The following is a 19,408-nucleotide window of genomic DNA, read 5'->3' as shown; positions in this document are numbered from 1 at the left end:
AAGGGGCGGAGGGCTTGTTCTCGTGGATCACGTGTCACAATTAGTCCTAACAAGTGCAACAATAAAATTGTGTAATAACATGGACTTATAACAACAACAACAGCAATAATAATAATGTTGACTCATCTCTTTTGTGGTTGCTGTATAACTTTTTGGAAAGACTTTGAAAAGGACTAGGATTATTATTTTAGGGTGACATTGTATTAATAACCTTTTATTGAAATAGTTTAGAGGTGGTAAATATTTATATGCTATACTGTCTTATGCTGAATATTGGAGAATGCTTTTTATATTTCATTTTAAATCTTGTTCCAAACTGACATTGAGTTTTATTCTTAATCTGAAATTTAATTGTTATGTATTGTTTATATGATGGTATGTTGTACATGTGTTGTATGATGTAGAGTTTCTTTTTTTATTTGCTGTTATTTGGGATGGTGGGGATGAATGTTCACTCACAAATAGTCTTTCAGCCCTGTTGAGATTCTTTTGCTTTTCCTGCAGCTGACGGGTGGAGAGGTTTAAAGTAAATATTATTTATTGCAGTGATTTCTGTATCTGAACAAAGAAACAATTTCTAGTGCTTTACTGGATGATCTGGATTCATATGCAAACCATTTTTTTTTACTATGAGATCAGCTTTCATTACAAACATTCACATGCTCACAGTTTTCAATCATTTTTGTGTAAAAAGGGAGTTTTGGCATCACATTTACAACAGATCTTTATGCCACACTTGGCCGGTTTAGCAGGGATGTGTTGCTGAAACTGCACCTGCCCTTGAAAGCTACCAACTGTTCATCCACACAGAAATCTGTTCAATGGAGAGAGTATTTGGGTAAAAAGGCTACAGACTATCCAAATATCCCTGAAGGCTTGTTTTGCCATGGGCTATCTGCCTGTTCTGGATTGCAGGTGTTAAACCTGCACATGCACTTCGGGATATCTCTGTCAAATTTTACAAATAAAATAATCATGTTATGTTCCCAAACCTTATTTGACTGAAAAGTGCCCCAAGACTTTTAACCATAGAGGTTAAGATGTCCTGGTTAATATATATATTTTTAAATGTGTTTAATAATTTCAGTTTTATACGTTTTTAAAATTCTATCTTAATATTAAAAGCAGTAAATCACAATTGTCTAAAGTGGGGAAATATTAACTTAGATTTAAGTAACAATCTATGTCATGATTAAACTATATTCTTCACCATGGACATTTGCATACAAAAAACAAGGATAAAGGACTTTTTCATCTCATCAGTGGTGAAAAGAATCCCAGTGATGACTTTAAAAATATATATCCTTCATCATCGGTTCTTATCTTTTAGTCTTTGGTGCACACACACAAACAGATAAGTGAAGTAGTAATCTTTGCCCTCTGAGGCTGTTAATCATTCAGCTCTGATACCGTGAAGGTGGAGGAGCTAAAAGCTTAAAGAGAGGACTCACTCCTCCATCACTGGTGAGACGACACGGTTGCTAAACGGTCCGAGGATTCGTCCAGGAACACCAGCGAAATGAACGAAAGGAGCAGAACCCTGCTGTGGATCCGAGAATTCAACCCCAAACAGGTTTTCACCTGGTGAGTGAACAGAGGAGGCGAGAGGGGGAGACCAGCAGTCTGATTCAAAGTGGTTCAGTTACTTGTGTTTTATTTAGACTTTCAAGTGAATCAAAAGTTGGGTTTTTTTAAATGACAAAGCTGCTGAATGGCACGGAGGCCGAGTAAACATTTTTCTAGCAGTTTTTTGAGGGGCCTTTTAAGATCATATTATCTAGAAACTAAGTCCTTCAGGTGTGCAGCTCGGTTTACATAGACTGATGGATGCTTGTAGTCCCTAAACATATGCAGATCTCACAGCTTCTGATATTTTATTTGCAGCGTCTCACATATAAATTTCACATGAAATTAATTAAAACATTCCAAATCAGGTGAATGTTTTCACAGATATCGCTGCAGTCAAGCTTTGAACAGACAACTTTATGATTTGCCTTCATGTAGGAGACATCTGTAAATATTAGCTGTGAACAACAGCCTCACCAAAGGGCCAATGCTTGAACAATTTTCAAAAGGGCAAAATAAACCAAAGTCCAACATTTTTTTCAAACTAAATGCAAATGACAGATTGAGGCTGAAAGATAAAAAGAAGTTATTCTTTAGCTCGACTTCATTAGTTATGCACAAGCAGTTTGCAAACCATTGTCTGTGGTTGGGCCACTGCTGTGTACAGCCAGGTCACTGTTGTAAGCCGGTACCCCTCTGCAGGGGGCATAAACCTAAATGCTAAACCTAAATGACAAGTCTTAACTCAACATTTTAAAAACAAACAAATATTTTAAGATCCTGCAGCATTCAGTACAGCAGATTATTTTTTAAATAACATTTCTAAACTTATTTAGTCTTTTACTGTGCGTGTATGTGCCATGTCAGAGTTAACCCAAACCCTAATGTGGCATGGATGGTCTGCAGCAGGAAAACTTAAGAGAGCAGCCATTTTCAATTTATTGATTGATTTTAATTTGTGTTTTTGCTAAAGTTGTTTCATTTGCCTCCATATTTGTGGACCTGTGACACCACGGTTGCAGTGGGCTGCAGGCTGGATAATGAAGACTTTTCTAAAAATGTTATTCGCAGCATTTAGGAATATTTAAATATCATCTATTTTAAACTTTATTTCCAGTGTTTCAGCACACATCTTTACATTTCTACTGTTTTATTTTAAAGAGTCATAGGTTAAATTGTTGACTACAACTAATTTTTTTTTGTACTTACATTTATTTTGTCAAATACATTTTTAACATCAAATTATAAAACATAAAAAAACTTGCCTTTAAAGGAATAATGTGGTAGTTTACAACAGGAGATATGATTGATACCAAACTCTTATGTGGAACATAAAATGAGTTGTGTTAGTTATACTGGGAAAACTCCATGTAGAAACATCATCAACCAAACACCTTGTGTAAAGCAAGCTTTGCTCACAAACTCTTTAGAAAAGTGAAAAACACTTTGTATATACATGTTGAACAGCATCATCTGCCAGGCAGGGAGGAGGTTTCTCTTAAATCTGCTTACAGTGACTTCAAAAAGCAAAGCTGCCTGTTGTGCCTGTTGTTAAAGATCCACCGCTCATCTCTCTCTCAGGCAGCTGGCCAAGACGTTGGCTATGGGTCAGGGGCTGGCGGGCCTCATCTGTGGCACAGCTATCACCTCCCAGTTCCTGGCCTCAAACTTTCATGTGAACACGCCCATGCTGCAGAGTTTCCTGAACTACCTCCTGCTGACTGTCACCTACACCACCATGCTGCTCTGCAGAACAGGTGACACCCGTGCTGAACACCTGAGATTAATGCTGAAATTTATGACATGTATAGCAACACTTCATGGCAGGAAAATTAAATCTTTATATGCCATATTACACATAAATACACAGAACACTTGATCAGTCTTTACTGGGATATTCAGAGGCAGGTTTTTCCAAACTGGGTGTTGTATTGTGATTAACAGAATGTGTAAAGTAATTGTGATGATAGAAATATTGTTTTGTGTTGCCCTTTGCAAACGGACTAGAAAAGTAAAGCGATGTGGTTCTCTGACTAAAAGTCTAAAATTTTCTTGGTAAATTTGTTGATTTGTTCTTCTAAGTTTAGGACTGTCCTTTTCAGAAATTTGTGAGATTTTGTCTTGGATTTTTTTTGTAAATATGCAAATATATTTTGCTTTGCAGTGAGGCAGCGTGTCCTCAGGCTTGTTGCAGAAACAAACACATCAGTACTGAAGTTCAGGGGTGCTCCCCTTTAAAATGCAGGGGATGGCAATTTTTTACAGATTTTGAAGAGACGATGGTGGAAGTACTTGCTGCTCGGGCTGGTGGACGTGGAAGCAAACTACACTGTGGTTAAAGCGTACCAATACACCACCATCACCAGCATACAGGTGAGTAGACTTTCAAAATTTATTTCAGTGTGTTATGAAAGTGCCAAGATTACTAAGGGTGCAACCACTCCTTCAGTACATAATGTAACATAATATGCTCAGTCGTATCAATCGATCACTATCAATCTTTCCTAAAATGGAAACACATGTCAGTAAATTGTAACTCAAAAGTCACAGCTGGATCAGAAGCGTTTTGGACGTTCCACACGGTAAATAATACAAATCAAATAATTCCATCAATTTGCTCCAAAAGGCACCACAAAAACTAGAAGTGTGGGGTTTGATCCAAAGAATCGATCGTATCAATACCAGCTGGCATTGGTGTTGGTGTTCAGTTCACTTCAGTATGTAGCCCACTAAACTGCGTTAAATGAATGAGTTGTCTTGAGGTTGAAACTGAAAGGTGTTTTGTCATTTTAACTAATTATTAATTAAAAGAAAAAATCAGAGTGAATTAGTGGTCATTAAAATTAGCTCAAAACAAATTAATCGATCCATCGCATACGTTATTGCACAGCTATCATTTCTGCCTCCAGCTGCTGGACTGCTTCGTGATCCCGGTCCTGATGGGTCTGAGCTGGTGGATTCTGAAGGCTCGCTACAGGCTGATCCACTCTGTCGCCGTCTGCATCTGTCTGCTCGGAGTGGGGGCCATGGTGGGAGCCGACCTGCTGGCTGGACGAGACCAGGGCTCCAGTAAGGAATTCTCCAAAGAGTTTACTCACTAATCAAATCCCTGATGGAAGACTATAAATTGTTTAATAAATCAAGTCCATGCAGGACACCAGTGAAAAAAAAAACTTAACTTAGAGAGAATAGAGACAAAGTATGAATCCTAACACGTGAGTATTGATCTGATATCACTGTCAGTGTTGGTATCTATCATTAGTTGGATCAATCCACCCACCTCTATAAGACACAGGACAACACCAAGATGGTTACACTGAAAACACTCGAGACTTCATCATAAGCTTTTATTCTGTTTAAGGAAAAATACAAGGAACACTTGGAAAGCTGGAAAACTGACTATGATGAGTTCAAAGACAATCTGGAAAATAGAAAGAGCTACACAGGTCATAGGTGGCTAATTGGAAACAGGTGATAATTACAAAAGAAGTAAAACTGAAAACATGGTAAAGAGGCCAGGAAGTGCAAAATAAAACAGGAAGTGACCTTAACCTTTATATGAATCCTAAATTATGACACATGTGATGTTTTGGATTTAAGTGAACGACTAAAGAAAAAATCCTTCACATATCAGGTAATTTTTAGATATAAAGACCTGTGTCAGTTTTATATTTTCAACTCCTGAGACCTTCTATTACAGAAAAAAGTTTAGATACTGTCGTGAAGGTGCGTTTTTCATCCAAACCACAGTGTTTTCCAACATGTAACACAAACCAAGTAGTGTAAGTGCCTAAACCTAACCAGGTAATAGACAAAAAAGTATAAACCAAATACATGTTTTACACTTAGCGATGGAAAAAATCAATGCAAAACATATAAGAAATAAAAAAAACCACTTTCTCTATGGTTATAAAACCAACAATACATCCCATTGCTACCACTTTTCCAACCTTTTTTGGTCTCTAATCTGGGATAAAAGCGTTTTCCAGCCTGTGCATGACATACAGGGAAACCAACACTGTGGCAACATTAGCGTTCGTCTGATGATGTTGAACCTTAGCGATGATCTTGTTGTTCTCTCCTCAGCCTCAAACATCTTGTTGGGTGATGGTCTGGTGCTCCTCAGTGCTTCGCTGTATGCGGTGTCTAACGTGTGTCAGGAGTACACCGTGAAGAACCTGAGCAGGGTGGAGTTCCTGGGCATGGTCGGCCTTTTTGGCACAATCATCAGCACCATACAGATGTAAGTGTGTGTGACTGGCATCAGTTTTAGGACTCAGTGGACTTTGTGGTTTATCTGATGTTTCTGTTTTTATTTTTACTCAGGGTGATCCTGGAGCGTAATGAAATTCCTGCCATCCAGTGGAGCTGGGAAGTCGGTGAGTACTGATCTGACTCAGGAACATTTTGAAGACAAAACAGGACTGCCGAAGCCTCCAGATGGTTACGCATGTTAACACATTATGAAACTATAAATATTTAAAGGCGCTATGGTACAGTCAACACAAATACTCCTAAGTGTATACTCTTTGGGACCTGAATAAACACTATATGTGTCAGAATAACTAATGCTTTAAACTATGAGAACATAAGGTTATGCACACTGAGATTTTCACAGTGAAAAAAATAACAAACTTTATTAATAAAAGCCAGAAGAAAAGAACAAAGCTGGTAGGAAAACCAATGTGTCACAACCAACTAATGCGACAAAACTAACTTGAAAAAATAATTCAAAACATAAAAGCACAAGAAAGGAGACACAAGGTCAATAATTCTTCAAGGAGGGCAAAAAGTAACAAAAAAAGAGAAGAAATGAGAAGAAAATGAAACTACAGGCAACTAAAATCTGATGTTCACAGCAGGGACCATGACAAAGGGGCAGAAATAATCTAACCCAAATTCACAGAAACACAGTTCTTGTCTCGTTTGTCACATTTTCTCAGTGAAAGTTTGAAAAAACATTTTCTAAAAATCACAAAGCCACAGCATCACCCCTCATATTCCTTATTTCAGTAACTTATCTTTGAGTGTATAAAGATGACTAATTTAGAGGTTTTATTAGACACTTTTGATCACCATGTTGGAGAAGTCGACCTGAGAAATAAAGAGATTTTTTCTTTCATGTTTGAGTTTTCTTTAATACTTAAATGAACTAACAGTGGTCATGTCTCTTCTCAGGACTGCTGTTCGCTGCCTATGCACTGTGTATGTATGCTCTGTACAGCTTCATGCCTATAGTGATAAAGCTAAGCAGCGCCACCTCCGTCAACCTCTCCCTGCTCACCGCTGACCTCTTCGGCCTCTTCTGTGGGATCTTCCTCTTCCACTACAACGTGAGTGCACACTCAGTTATTCTTACTTTATATATCTGACAGTCCTTTCCTTCAAACCGCCTCAAGAGGAAACTTGACCTGCACTTTAACACCCTCCCCACTGTTGGACTGTAAAAAACAATTTTAATCTTAGTAAAAAGCATCACATCGTCTGTCAATGTGTTGATCCTACAAGGTCATGACTACAGGATCTATCCAGTGTATTCTAGTATGTGATTCCTTCTCATTAGAGGGAACAATTTCACAATTTATGTTATTGGAAAAAGCCCACCATCAGCAGGAGCTGAAGTTTTATCAGTTTAATCAGCCTTCAAGTCTTCCCTCTGAACATCCAGCACCAGCATCATGCAACAGGAGGACTGATTATGATCTTTACCTTTACCCTAAGTTATGCATTTTTCCTACCATGGAAGACAGGCTCTGACAAGACTTAACTGCACATGACGTGGATACTTTCTTTGTCAGCAGCACAGACACTGAGAAAACACAATGAACGGTAATCAGTCAAATCTGGGTAAGGTATGTAGGTGTATGAACAGAGGCTTAGAACATTCAAATGAGAAAACACAACATTTTCTGTAGTTTCTGGATTGAACAACATGTTTCACTGAAATGGTACGCAACCAACAGGGGCTAAAAAATAAAGCCAAAACAAAGTGAAACGACTGTAGTTCCTCTCACAGCCATTTAAGGCTCACTGAAACATCAAGTTGTTACTTTGTTGCTAGTTTGCCACGTTCTCTTTTGAGATGATGCTTGAATTGTGCTTCTGCAGTGAATCCAATTAGGAGTCTAGAGCACTGTACACGCAAGTGGTCAGTGCCATTTCCAGCATTCGTACCTGTGCAGGCTGCATTGACAGTGGTGTGAAGTTACACACCTGGGGATGTGCACGTCCTCAAAATTGCTAATAACACACAGACAATAGGAATACTGAACACACATTAGATTTTTAATCTTTAGAGTGTGAAACTTTGAATAGATACAAAAATGATTTATTTGTCTTTTAACAGAGCTTTAATGTGTTTTCTAGTCAGGGTCAGATGAGAATCTTTAATGTCAGTTAATGACAGGACTTATTTCCAGCACACACACATATAAACACTGATAGTCTCTTCCCACCCCGTCTTTGGGTCATAATGACCTGCTGAGTGTTTTGCACGCTCAGAAGTGTTAATGAATAATAATGATAAAAGTTAAAATGTAACTCTGTGCTGTGTGTTCTCATGCAGAGCTCCATGCATGTATGCAGTTTGTGCATGTGTTGAATATGAATCTGTCTCTTTTGACCTGCCAGTGAATTTAAATGAGTCAGTTCCAGATGAGAGGTGGCACAGTATTCTCCTAATAAAACACTCACATTTTCTCATTAATAAGCATAATTACATTCTTTGTGTCAACATCTAAACTCCCATATTGTTTTTTCTTTAATTTAACCTTTATTTATACAGGTGAGACTTAAAGTCTCATTTACCAAAAAGACCTGTTCTTATTATCTATCATTTAATTGCAAGTTAAATCCTGCAATTAAACGTTAAACAGAGAAACTCATAAATGTGAACACAGATGTCAGACTTTACACGGACATCATATTGCACATTCAGGATCAGAAATCCAAGTCAAATAAAAAGTTGTTTCGGATCCAGACTCGCCCCCTGCTGGTCATTGGAAAGAATACTGTGTGCAGTTGGGCCAAACCCCAGCTCAGGTAAAATGTCATTCATAACTTGAACCCAATGAACTGGCTTTCCTTCTGCACTCCTTTTTTTCATGCAATTTGAACATTCACTTTCTGCTCCTGCTCAGTTCTCCGGCCTCTACGTTATTTCGCTGGTGGTCATCCTCATTGGCTTTGTCGCCTTCAACGCTGTTCCGACTCCCACCGCTGCCACAGACTCCAGCCCCTCGTCTTCACCTGCTGCTACCTGCGAGGAAGGCTGCTCTGAAAACCCTGTGGATGCTCAAGAGCTGCAGCCGACTGAAGACAGGAGGAAGAGGAGCACTTCAGGGCCAGAGCAGAGCTACGGCAGCACAGAGCTCGGCACTAGAATGTGATCAGCTGGTTTACAGTCTGCAAACATGTCGTATATGTATTTTTAACCAGTTATTTATTGAGTTTTGCTTCTTATATAACACATATGGTACATGTAAAAACACACAATACAGAAGTTCATGTAAAAAAAGATAAATAAAAGTGCAAATGCAAAAGAAAAGAGTGATTTAAATTTCAGCATTTACCTCTTTAAACACATTGTGTTTCACTGAGCCATACTGAAGGCTGTCTCAAATCCTAACATGTATCGTGAAGCTGCAGGAGGATGATAATCAGAGGTGAAGCACTGCACTGGCCTGCACCACGATTAGTATAAGGTAAGAATGAATGACTTTTGTTCTATTCGTTATTTCCACGGTTGCATTTGAATAACAGTAAAAAAACAAAACAAACTTGTTTATGTAAAGTTTCGGATAAAATGTGGGAGCCCGAAAATTGTGTCTACTTTCATCTTACAATCCGGCAACAAATAAATTGCACTGCAAACAAAGTCTATCAACAAAGAAAACATTTTCGTTTCATACTTTTCATACAGGAAAGACTCACCTGTACAGGTGAGTCTTTCCTGATAATGTCTTCTTTTTTTTTTTTTTATAAAAGAGGCCCTGCACACAGGGAGTGCTTTTTATCTGTTATGATGATGTTTCAGTTAAGATTATTACATTTTCTACCCTCCACAATTTCTGTGTGTGTAATTCAAGAAAATGTGTGATATCCTTAAATTAAAAGGGTTCCTAAATATAACACATTGCAGTGTCACACCTGAGATCGTAAAACCCGTTAACAAAACTATGATGAAGTGTATCAAATGTCAAATTTTACTGACATCGGTTTAAGAAAGGACACCTTTGGATGGATGTTTCCCCTCGCCTCCTCCTCCTCATCTCTGGTGGGAGGGACTAATGCAAAATCAGAGGAGGCAAGGAGAGGAGTCAAGGATTCAAGGGGAGGAGCTTGATGCTGTAAATTAGTATAAATATGCTGTGCTCGCTTTGGACCCGACTTTAACATCTAAACATGATTCTAAAAAGTTATCCAGCTTGTAAAATTTAACCTTCAGAGTTTCAAGCAAATCAGACTGTTCCAGACCATCAATGCAGAGAGGATGTGTCTACAGTTCAAGACTTTTATCATATACTGAGTATTGTTTCACTATGTGGTTATAAATACTTGAAATTACAAAAAAACCTTAAACTTTTTGATAAAAACTCATTGCTATTTTATCCCTGAAAAATTCTGGAAAAACATGTTTCTGAGTTTTCATAATTTAAAAAAATAAGTATGCCTGTTTTATTTATAAGGATCTACATAGACTTGCTCCACATCCTTTAAAGGAATTTATTAATCAAAAGTCAGATTGTGAAGTTGCACAAGGGCCACCGCTAGAGGGGAGTGTGGGGCAGTCTGTAGGTGCACAACATTTAGTCAATACAGGAGCTAAATGTTGGAATGGCTTACCGAAGGCAACAAAGGAGCGTTCCACATACACAGAATTTGAGGCACATATTAAAGTGATGGTGAACCAGGTCTGTGCTCACTGGGTTCAGATGTGCAGGTCTACATGAATGACGCTGAGTAGCCTAAACATGGTGGAGAGGACCCAGGTCTAAGCTGCAGCAGCTGGCAGAGTAATGAAGAACCACCAATGGCAAAACCCACAGTGAAATTCAAAAAGGGAAAAGCCAGTGGCACACAAGGAGCAAAAACACTAAATATACACAGAAGAGACTGAATAACGAGACAGAAGTGGAAACAATTAACCACAGATAAAACCGATATGCTGGCAGAAAACCAGACAGCAGGAAAATAAAGACAGGAAGTAAAAGCAAAGGTGACATGCAATAGAAAACAAAGTCACCAAGTAATACAAGAAGTCCAAACTAGGAGGGAGTCTTTGTTCGAAGACCGCTGCAGGCCGCACTTTCATCAGACTGGACTCAATCCTCTTATGTGACCCGCAGCAACAAGGGAGAGTGATGGGAGGCATCTTCCCAGTTAAACCAGTGAAAATGAGAAAAAAACAAAAATGGAAAATAAAAACCCGTCATTACAATCTTCTTCTCTGGTTGGTAACTTCCTGCTCAAACCTCCTCAGCCGCCTCCTCCTGAGATCCTCAGAGTCTCCTGGGTCATGTTCAGTTTCTCTTCGCCTGGTTTGTTCTGAAAAATTAAGTTGTGGCTAAATGTTTAATTTTTAAATATAATTTGGCTCAAATGTATCTAATTTATTTGATAAAATTAAGTATTAATTTCAGCAGCGAAAGCAAACTGTCACTTCTGCCTCTTGCCTCGATGTTTCAGACTGTTTCTGATGGCCAGCTCTATCTGCTCCTCCTCCGTCAGTCCTGAGATGTAGCTCTCAGAATAATCAGACGCGTGATCCTCCGCAGGTCGAGGCTCTTCAAAGTATTCTCGTCTGGTCCCGCTGTAGCCTGCAGGCACACATGTGCACTACAAGATTAAAGTTTCTAACTTGAGTTTAATTTTTAAATCTTGCAACGCTGGGTAAAAATGAAAAGGTTACAACACAGAAAGTTAATAAAAATAAAAGTACTGAGTGTCTATAAACTCTATCCACTCAAATCATCTCAAACTGGTCTCCTGAACATTACTGCGAGTTTTACTCGAATGGCCTCCACAGTCACCAGATCTACAACATGAGAGTCACATCACTGATGTTTATGTGACCTTAATTCTTCAGACTGCTGTGAAGGCAAAACGGGTCCAAGACTGCAAGGTGCACATTCACTAATCTTAGGTTTAGCAGCGTTTTTAGGTAGATAAAGGCGAATGGCTTGATCAAGAATTGAGCTGCGGTTTGTGGAAGGCCTTCATGGGCACATGCGGTGGCTCCAGGGCCCGGCAGATCCTTGTGTACTAATGAGAAGTGAAGAAGTGAAAGAACTGAAAAAGGGGGAGATTGGGTATGAAAACAAGAGCGAACAGCTTTTCATATATATTTAAGACCTGGAAGGGGCGTGTTTGGAGGCATGGTTCCACTCCTGAAATTTAGATAATTTATCTCCAATAATAAAGTGTTGAAGATAAATTGAGGCAACCTCATCATGGATCCTAAAGTGGTTCGTCTTTCAGAAAGTGGGCACCCAGGTTTTAAAAGCTGTACCAGAAAACTGAACAAACAGTCTTTCTCACTGGATTATTGCATATTCTATAAAACAGTGGATCCTTTATGTTTTCTATAACATTGCTGTTGTACCTGAAAAGCTGTAGTATGAACGCTGGCGTGAAGTAACTCCATCTGAAGATATCATATCTGATCGGAGAGAGAGAAAAAAGCATTTTCAGGTTCATATATAAGTATTAAAGATTTCTTTCACACAGGCTCACACAGTTAACAAATACAACATGCTGTAACTGCTAATGTGATGTTTGCTGATCATGACTGTGTAAAAAACATAATTTTATCATTTTTGTTTTATTTGTTTGCAGAATGAAGAATTCAGTCGCTACACAAACTGAAAAAGCAGCATTCAGACCTGCACATGCCTCCATGATGGTCTTCAGTGGACCCACAGTGTAGAGCAGACCCACCAGGACACCTGCCAGGTGGGCAACCAGAGAGGTCCTGAAAGAGAGCAGCAGGGAAAAAGACCATGATGATAAAATATCTGCTCAGTTTTAGATAAAAAAAGATGCTGCCTTCAAATCTACGCTTCAAAATCGATTTTGTTTTCTCAGTGATCATCTTGGACTGGAGCAGTCTCTCACCCAGGAGCGATTAGATAGATGAGCACCAGCTCCACCCAGCTAGCAAACTGATTGGACACCCGAATATTCATAACGTACGTCACACCACCGGGGTTGAAGTGGTTACTGACGATCTTCAGAGCAAACAAGACCCCTGCAAACAGATGTGGTTGTAAAATTAAGGAAGGAAAATGTTATAAATATCTCGTTATGATTAGTTGATTAATCATTTAGGTGAAAATATATATTTAGTCCAAGAATGAAAAGAATTCAGTTTCTCTGAGAGGAAGAAAAACAGCAAATCTTCTCATTTTAAAAGATGAAAGTTTCACCTTCTGGCAACGTATTATAGTTATTATGTTTAAATTAGTGTATTTAGCTTAATATAGACTATTTTTTACTTACTTATTTTATATATTTGTTTGATTTTATAACTTGGATTTATTGTGGCTGCAGGATTTTAAACATTCAACTTCAAAATATTAATGGTGTTAATTAAGTAATTAATTAAGGTGTCGTCTACATATCTGTACCAGTGGCTGGGTACTCTTCCTTTGAAAGAGCCAAGAGCGTTCCTTTCCACTTCCTCCATGTAAAGGTTGGCTACAATAGGTGACACGGGGGAGCCCATGGCACAGCCATGTTTTTGTCTGTAGAAGCCTTCGTTGTATTTGAAGTATGTTGTAGTAAGGCAGAGGTCTAACAGACTACGATGACCTGGATGACTGAGAACCTTCACAGACATGTTTAGTTCTGGTTCTTTACGTCTTGATGCATTCTCAATCATCCAGGAAAGAAAATCTCCAAAAGTTGATTCTGTTCATCTGGACGTAGCGTTTTGTGGGAGAAACGTTTCGTCACTCATCCAGGTGACTTCTTCAGTCTCAGCTGACTGCAGGTTTCAATCTTATAAACAGGACATTTGCATAATGACTGAAACCAGCCCACTGAAGGAACAATGGGCTGGGAGGTCAGTTCCTTAATCTTAATTATGCAAATTCTCATGACCATTGATCAACAACCACTGATCAATAACCATGAGTACCATTCACAGAGAGTTGGGGAATGGCTGCAATCACAGCATTGTAAGATGGTGACAGATGCACCCTTAGGCCCCCTCCTCGATTCAGAGATGATCTTTCCCTTTTCACGTAAATGGCCTCCTTGACTCCGCCCTCAAACCAGCGTTCCTCCCTGTCCAGGATGTTACATCCTCATCATTGAAAGAGTGTCCACTGGCCTGTAGGTGTGAATAGACTGCAGAGTCCTGACGAGGTGGCTCTTCTGTGTTGTTCCATCCGCTTTGCCAGAGGTTGTTTGGTTTCCCCGATGTATAAATCCTGGCAATCCTCCTGCACTTAACAGCGTACACTATGTTACTCTGTTTGTGTCGGGGGAGCCGATCCTTGGGGTGGACCAGTTTTGGCGCAGCGTGTTTTGGGGTTTAAAAGCTAGAGACACCCGGTGTTTAGAAAAAATGTGTCTCAACTGCTCCGATACTCCCGACACGGTTTAGAATTCTTATTGAGTGGATTGTAGTATATTATTATTTCTGTACTATGAGTTTCTTATAGTTTTTAAAAAAAATGTTTTTCTTTTGGCTTTGGCCTTTTTTCTCCTTTGTATATTTTATTGTTTTTAGATTTACGTTTTGTTTTTGTTTCTAGTTTTTTTTTCTAGTTGATTCATTTTGTTCTTAAGTATTTTAGCTGTCTTTTATTCATCTGTGTTTTCGTATCTTTAACTTGTATGAGGTCATTAGGATCCTTGGTCTTAGTTGGTTTCTGTTAGTGTTTGAGTTTATTCACGTTTCACCAGTATCCACTTAAATGTTATTGTGGACAAGGTCACTAAACTAAACCCAGTCATATTCCAAGAGCACTGATCTAGAGGGGAGCTGCCCCAACAGGTGTGGTTGGTGGCCTGAAAGTGGGCCTGCAAGGTTACCCGGGTCTGCAGGGCAGGGTGGACATCTGGAGGACAGGGGCAGTCAGAATTTAGTCCCCTCACCCATCTGCACCCAAGCTCTGCACTGCCTACCGGGTACAACCCATAGGATCAGTGACTGGTCTATTTGAACAGAGAGCCAATCCAGACTTCCTGTATTGGGATGCTGGTTCCACAGATCAACACATTCAACTACCAAAATTTTACATAATACTTCAAAAGTTAATATTTAATCACGTCTAAAAAAATTAATGCTGATAATTTTGGTGCTGATGGATCACTCCTTCGCTTTTTTATTTAACAGTTACTTAAAGTACTTTTTTATCTTATCTCGTTATACATACATCTAGATTTTCTTCCTTTGAATCACTACTACTGCTGGGAGTTTGTACCTGAGAAGCCGACAACACACTCTCTGCTGAAAGCCTGCACATATTCCAATAATGGATCAGAAGGATCCGTGCCCTCCATGAGCTTAATCATCAGCGCCTGCAGCAGCAGGTACACCAATCCAGTGAGCAGAAAGAAGACTGACAGCAGGTACAGGAACCAAGGTCCACCCAGACGTCGCTCCAGCCTCATGCCTTTCCACAGGAAGGACGCCATGTTGAAGTAAAGGTGCCAATCATCGATGTGATGCAGGGGGGACAGGAAGAGGCGTCGCCACTCTTTATTTCGGTACACCTGATCAAGGCTCATGCAAGCCTGGACACAAAGTAAAAACAGTCGTATGCTTTTGATTCTTTTTAATACATCAATAATGTGAATCCAAAATCATTGACAGGCGACTTTGAAGGCAGGATGCTTCAGCTGATGGTTCAGTATGAAGAATGCTCCTGCACACCTTTTATTATATTCGTCAGCAGAAAAACCATGAACAAAAACCAGTTTGTCAGTTCTGTTTGCAGCCATGCAGGTGTTGGCTGTCACAGAAGCACCGCCATGTGGGCTGTTTGTTTTTTTTAAAATCCAGTTTCCTCTTTCTGTTGCTAAATTATTCAACAAAATTCTCGCCTGTCTCTCTGTTTAAAGGTTCACCTCAGGGTTTTTCCATTTTTTGTTCAGACTCGTTGTTTCATCATTAAAGACATGATTCTCTTCAACCGGGAAGATAATCTTCAATTTTTATGACTTAATTATGTATTTTTGCCTGTCATCCAAATGCCTGCCATTTTCTGGTTCTCCTGCTTATTACAAATAAAAACAACTTCTGATTCTGAAGAAAGTCAGTCTAAGATGCAATCGCTGCACTCAACGTTTTGTTCATAAACTAATTATAAAATTACAGGTTAATTTCTGTCCCAACAGGTACACTTTAAGTAGCAGAGAGGTGCTGCTATCAAATGTCATTGGTTAACTGATCATCAGCAAGTGAGAGTTGGACTTGTGTTTTAGCCGCAGGACCCAGGCACATACAGATACGACCCCCCCCCCTCCAATGCACACATATGCAATTACTCAGCACTCACCCAACGTGGAGACAGACATAAATAGACAATGTACACACAATCACACTCCCCAAGTGTACTTTATACCCCCGGTCTAGGTACGCTTGGCCCTGGAGGGGGGAAACTGCACCCAGACCCAGGAGGTGTCACCCTTTTCCCTGGGGTGGAGAGAAGCAGACCGCTCCCTGCTTCCCTGCTCCCACTCGGCAGCAGCAGGGAGGCCCCACATTCCAGACCCCAATCGGACGGCCAGCTCCTCCTCCCAGCCCCCGCCCCAACAGGCAACAGAAAACGGGAGTGTGTGAAGACTCCAAACCTCCCTCCGCCCGCTCATATGTAATGTTGATGCATGTGTGTTCTAAGGTGCATTTAAAACCCAGGAGGGCATGGAGCTACCTGCCAGAGAGCAGCAGGTAAGCGTATAGCCCCTCCCGAGAGCCCTCGATGTATACGTGTATTTGGCTGGCTAGCTTCCTCAGTTCAATTTTATTTTATTCGTCACAGCAACAGTCACATCAAGGCACTTCATATCATGAGGTAAAGACTTTACAATAATTCATAGAAACTCCAACAATCAGACGACCCCATCTTTAAATCCCATCATTTCATCATCCCACTCTTATTAAATCTATATAATATAATATAATGTTACAGTGGGGAGTTACCTTCAGTGGTGGAGCAGGAGGAAACACGTACAGGTACACATTGAATCCCAGGACTGCCAGGGTGATGGCTGGGATGTTTCCCGGACCCTCCTGGAACAGCTGGACAAGCAGGAGCAGGAGGCCTGCCTGGAAACCCCTCTGCATGCTGAAAGCTGAGGTTTAAAGGAACTGTTGACATGACAGATAAAGACAGACAACAATTCACAGTTCAGGCCAATTTAGAATCACCAATTAACCAGACCTATGCATGCATGTCTTTGGACTGTGAGATGAAGACCGAGTACCCAGAGAGAACCCACACAGGCCAGAGATTACACAGACAGCACCGGCAGGCCGGTGGATTCAACCTTACTGTGTGGCACTAACCACTGCGCCACTGTGTCGCAGTGGCGCAGTGGTTAGTAACAAAACTATACAGCAGAAAAATAAAGTTTCACGGGATTGTTTTACTTTGTCGACAGCGCTACTCTGTCGGAAGATGTGACTATCAAACAAACATGGACAATGAAAAGTAAAACAAACAAAAACCATCCAGCTAAAAGAGAATATTACAGTTTTTGTTTCAAACCTTTTATTAAAAACTAGTATGTGTCAAAACTTCTTTCTCACAGCAGCAATACTGAAGGGACCATTTCATGTAATCACATCACAGTCTTAATGATGAAAAAACACATTTTATCCCATTACAGATGCTCCTAACAGATGTCCACTCTTTTGCTGTTATTGTCACTGAGACATTTTTAGATCGACAATTTTAAAAAAAATTAAAAACATGCTAGTAACATCTTTTGGCGCTTGACAAAATTAATTGCAATTAAACATTAAACAATGAGTGAGCATAGTCATGATTTGGGGGAAAAGCACGCGCCCACGCACATGCAGAGTGGGGTTGGTTCAGTTGGGGGATGATACACGCCATAACATTAGTATTTAAGTCTTTAGCTGACTTCTAAAAGAGCTCAGTGCTGCAGGCAGAGCTCTCCACTGGTCATGCGCCGCACAGCCTCAAAGATCTCCCTGCACCCTTAGGTGGATGTGCAAGAACAAACAGAGTGAGACTGTCAAACCTAAGTGAGCAAATGGACATGTTTAGAGTTTGATAATCAGATATAACATTATAATAACTGTGTGCTGAAAGACGCTCAAATACACATTCTCTTGAGCATTTATCTGCACTCCTTTCGCTCCCTAAATGTTGAAATGTTAATGTTTCTTTTTCACAGATGAGTCACTTTATTTCATTATTTCATGAACTAAATGACAAAGATGGGGTCTATCTAATAATATCTAAACAAACAAACAAACAAACAGAAAAATGTTTAGCATCTAGGCTTGTATAGACCTGTGCATCACGAGATTAGCGGTGCCCACACAGTTACAGCCAAACCTTCACTTTTTCACATAATGTAAACATGAATCTGCAGTCTTTAGACTCAGCAGTGTCTGCTCCTCGTCCTCATTATTTCTCTTTTAATAAGAATCAGCAGGATCTGAACAAACTTACAGGTCAACTCAGTGCCGTCTGGCGATGTGTTTGTTTATGCATGCTTTGGGTCGGGCACACACTTCTTCTGTGGGTCTGTCTGCGCGCTCCCGCCGGGGGACGAAAATCGAAAGTGATACCTCAGAGGAGAACGACCCCGCGCAATAAATTAATAAACAAATAGCAGCACAAACAGTTTGATTGCCGGTGGGCAATAAATCCATCAGCGGGCAACACGTCACCCTCGGTATGTTTGCACAGCGAGATTTCATTGGCTGAGGACGGAGCTGGGCTTTAGTACGATCTGAAACGCATCCGTGTAAATCCTGCGCCGTGGATGCTTATATCCTATTCCATCCTTCCATAATTGCATTTCTATTAAAATATATGAGTTTGTAAAGAACAGCTAACAAACACAAAGCTCTGCAGCATGTGATAACTAACCGCTCTGAGCCCAGGGCGAAGTGTGTTAATCACACCCGGGTTACGTTTCTGTGATGTGGATTCACTTACCCTAACACCGCTGATCAGGATAACCGACCACACTAGGCTGGTTGTTAACTTGCTAAGTTAACCCAGGTTTCTCCTGCGCGTTCACGGGAAAGGGTGGCACTGTGGCACATCGTCAATCTAAAAGTGGGCGTTTCACTTTACTTCACCCGGCTGTTTGTTTCTAAGGTGACGGCAGCTCTGAAGCTTTAAACTATGCTACATAGTTTAAATGCTACTACAACAATGCTAGTGCTAGCGGCGCTAACGGCTGCAGATAGGAAGATGCTGCCAGCACCGGAAACGTGCTCGTCATCTCCGAGCATGAAGTAAGAAGAGCCTTCAAGAGCGTGAACACCAGGAAAGCAGCAGGACCAGACGCATCCCAGGTCGTATCCTCAGAGACTGCGCATACCAGCTAGCTCCTGTGTTCACTGAGATATTCAACATCTCTTTATCTCAGTCGGTGATCCCCACATGCTTCAAAGAGTCCATCATTGTTCCTGTCCCGAAGAAACCCCACCCTGCTTCTCTCAATGACTACCGCCCTGTAGCCCTCACCTCAGTAGTGATGAAGTGCTTTGAACGCCTGGTCAGAGACTTCATCATTTCTTCACTACCAGACACACTGGACCCACTACAGTGCGCTTACCGTCCAAATCGTTCCACAGACGATGCCATCTCTCATCTCCTCCACACATCACTCACTTGGACAC

General features: G+C 40.4%; 2 protein-coding genes across 3 annotated transcripts; one reads left to right on the top strand and one right to left on the bottom strand.

Moving 5' to 3' along the window:
* The first annotated feature begins 1,519 nt into the window (after positions 1 to 1,519).
* slc35f2l (info solute carrier family 35 member F2, like) lies at positions 1,520 to 9,107 on the top strand. Its single transcript, XM_040037417.1, has 9 exons — positions 1,520 to 1,584; positions 2,005 to 2,013; positions 3,124 to 3,323; positions 3,812 to 3,939; positions 4,476 to 4,635; positions 5,653 to 5,809; positions 5,893 to 5,945; positions 6,745 to 6,899; positions 8,706 to 9,107. Exons 1-9 carry the CDS (start codon positions 1,520 to 1,522, stop codon positions 8,952 to 8,954), a joined length of 1,176 nt encoding a protein of 391 aa, XP_039893351.1. The 3' UTR covers positions 8,955 to 9,107.
* Positions 9,108 to 9,504: 397 nt separating this feature from the next.
* LOC120737200 (rhomboid-related protein 4-like) lies at positions 9,505 to 19,034 on the bottom strand. 2 transcript variants are annotated; one of them, XM_040037769.1, is made up of 8 exons: positions 18,717 to 19,034; positions 16,721 to 16,872; positions 15,000 to 15,312; positions 12,682 to 12,814; positions 12,450 to 12,538; positions 12,170 to 12,226; positions 11,241 to 11,384; positions 9,505 to 11,112 (listed from the first exon to the last, which is right to left on the bottom strand). In XM_040037769.1, exons 2-8 carry the CDS (start codon positions 16,862 to 16,864, stop codon positions 11,000 to 11,002), a joined length of 993 nt encoding a protein of 330 aa, XP_039893703.1. In that variant the 5' UTR covers positions 16,865 to 16,872; positions 18,717 to 19,034; the 3' UTR covers positions 9,505 to 10,999. The 2 variants fall into 2 exon arrangements, with proteins under 2 accessions (XP_039893703.1, XP_039893702.1); XM_040037768.1 differs by having other exon boundaries at positions 16,721 to 16,888; positions 18,717 to 19,033.
* Positions 19,035 to 19,408: the final 374 nt, after the last annotated feature.

This window comes from Simochromis diagramma, unplaced genomic scaffold (genome assembly GCF_900408965.1).
Source record: "Simochromis diagramma unplaced genomic scaffold, fSimDia1.1 OVJJ01000463.1, whole genome shotgun sequence".
NCBI lineage: Eukaryota > Metazoa > Chordata > Actinopteri > Cichliformes > Cichlidae > Simochromis > Simochromis diagramma.
The sequence above is the reverse complement of the archived record's forward strand: the minus strand, read 5'-3'. Positions and strand labels throughout refer to the sequence as shown.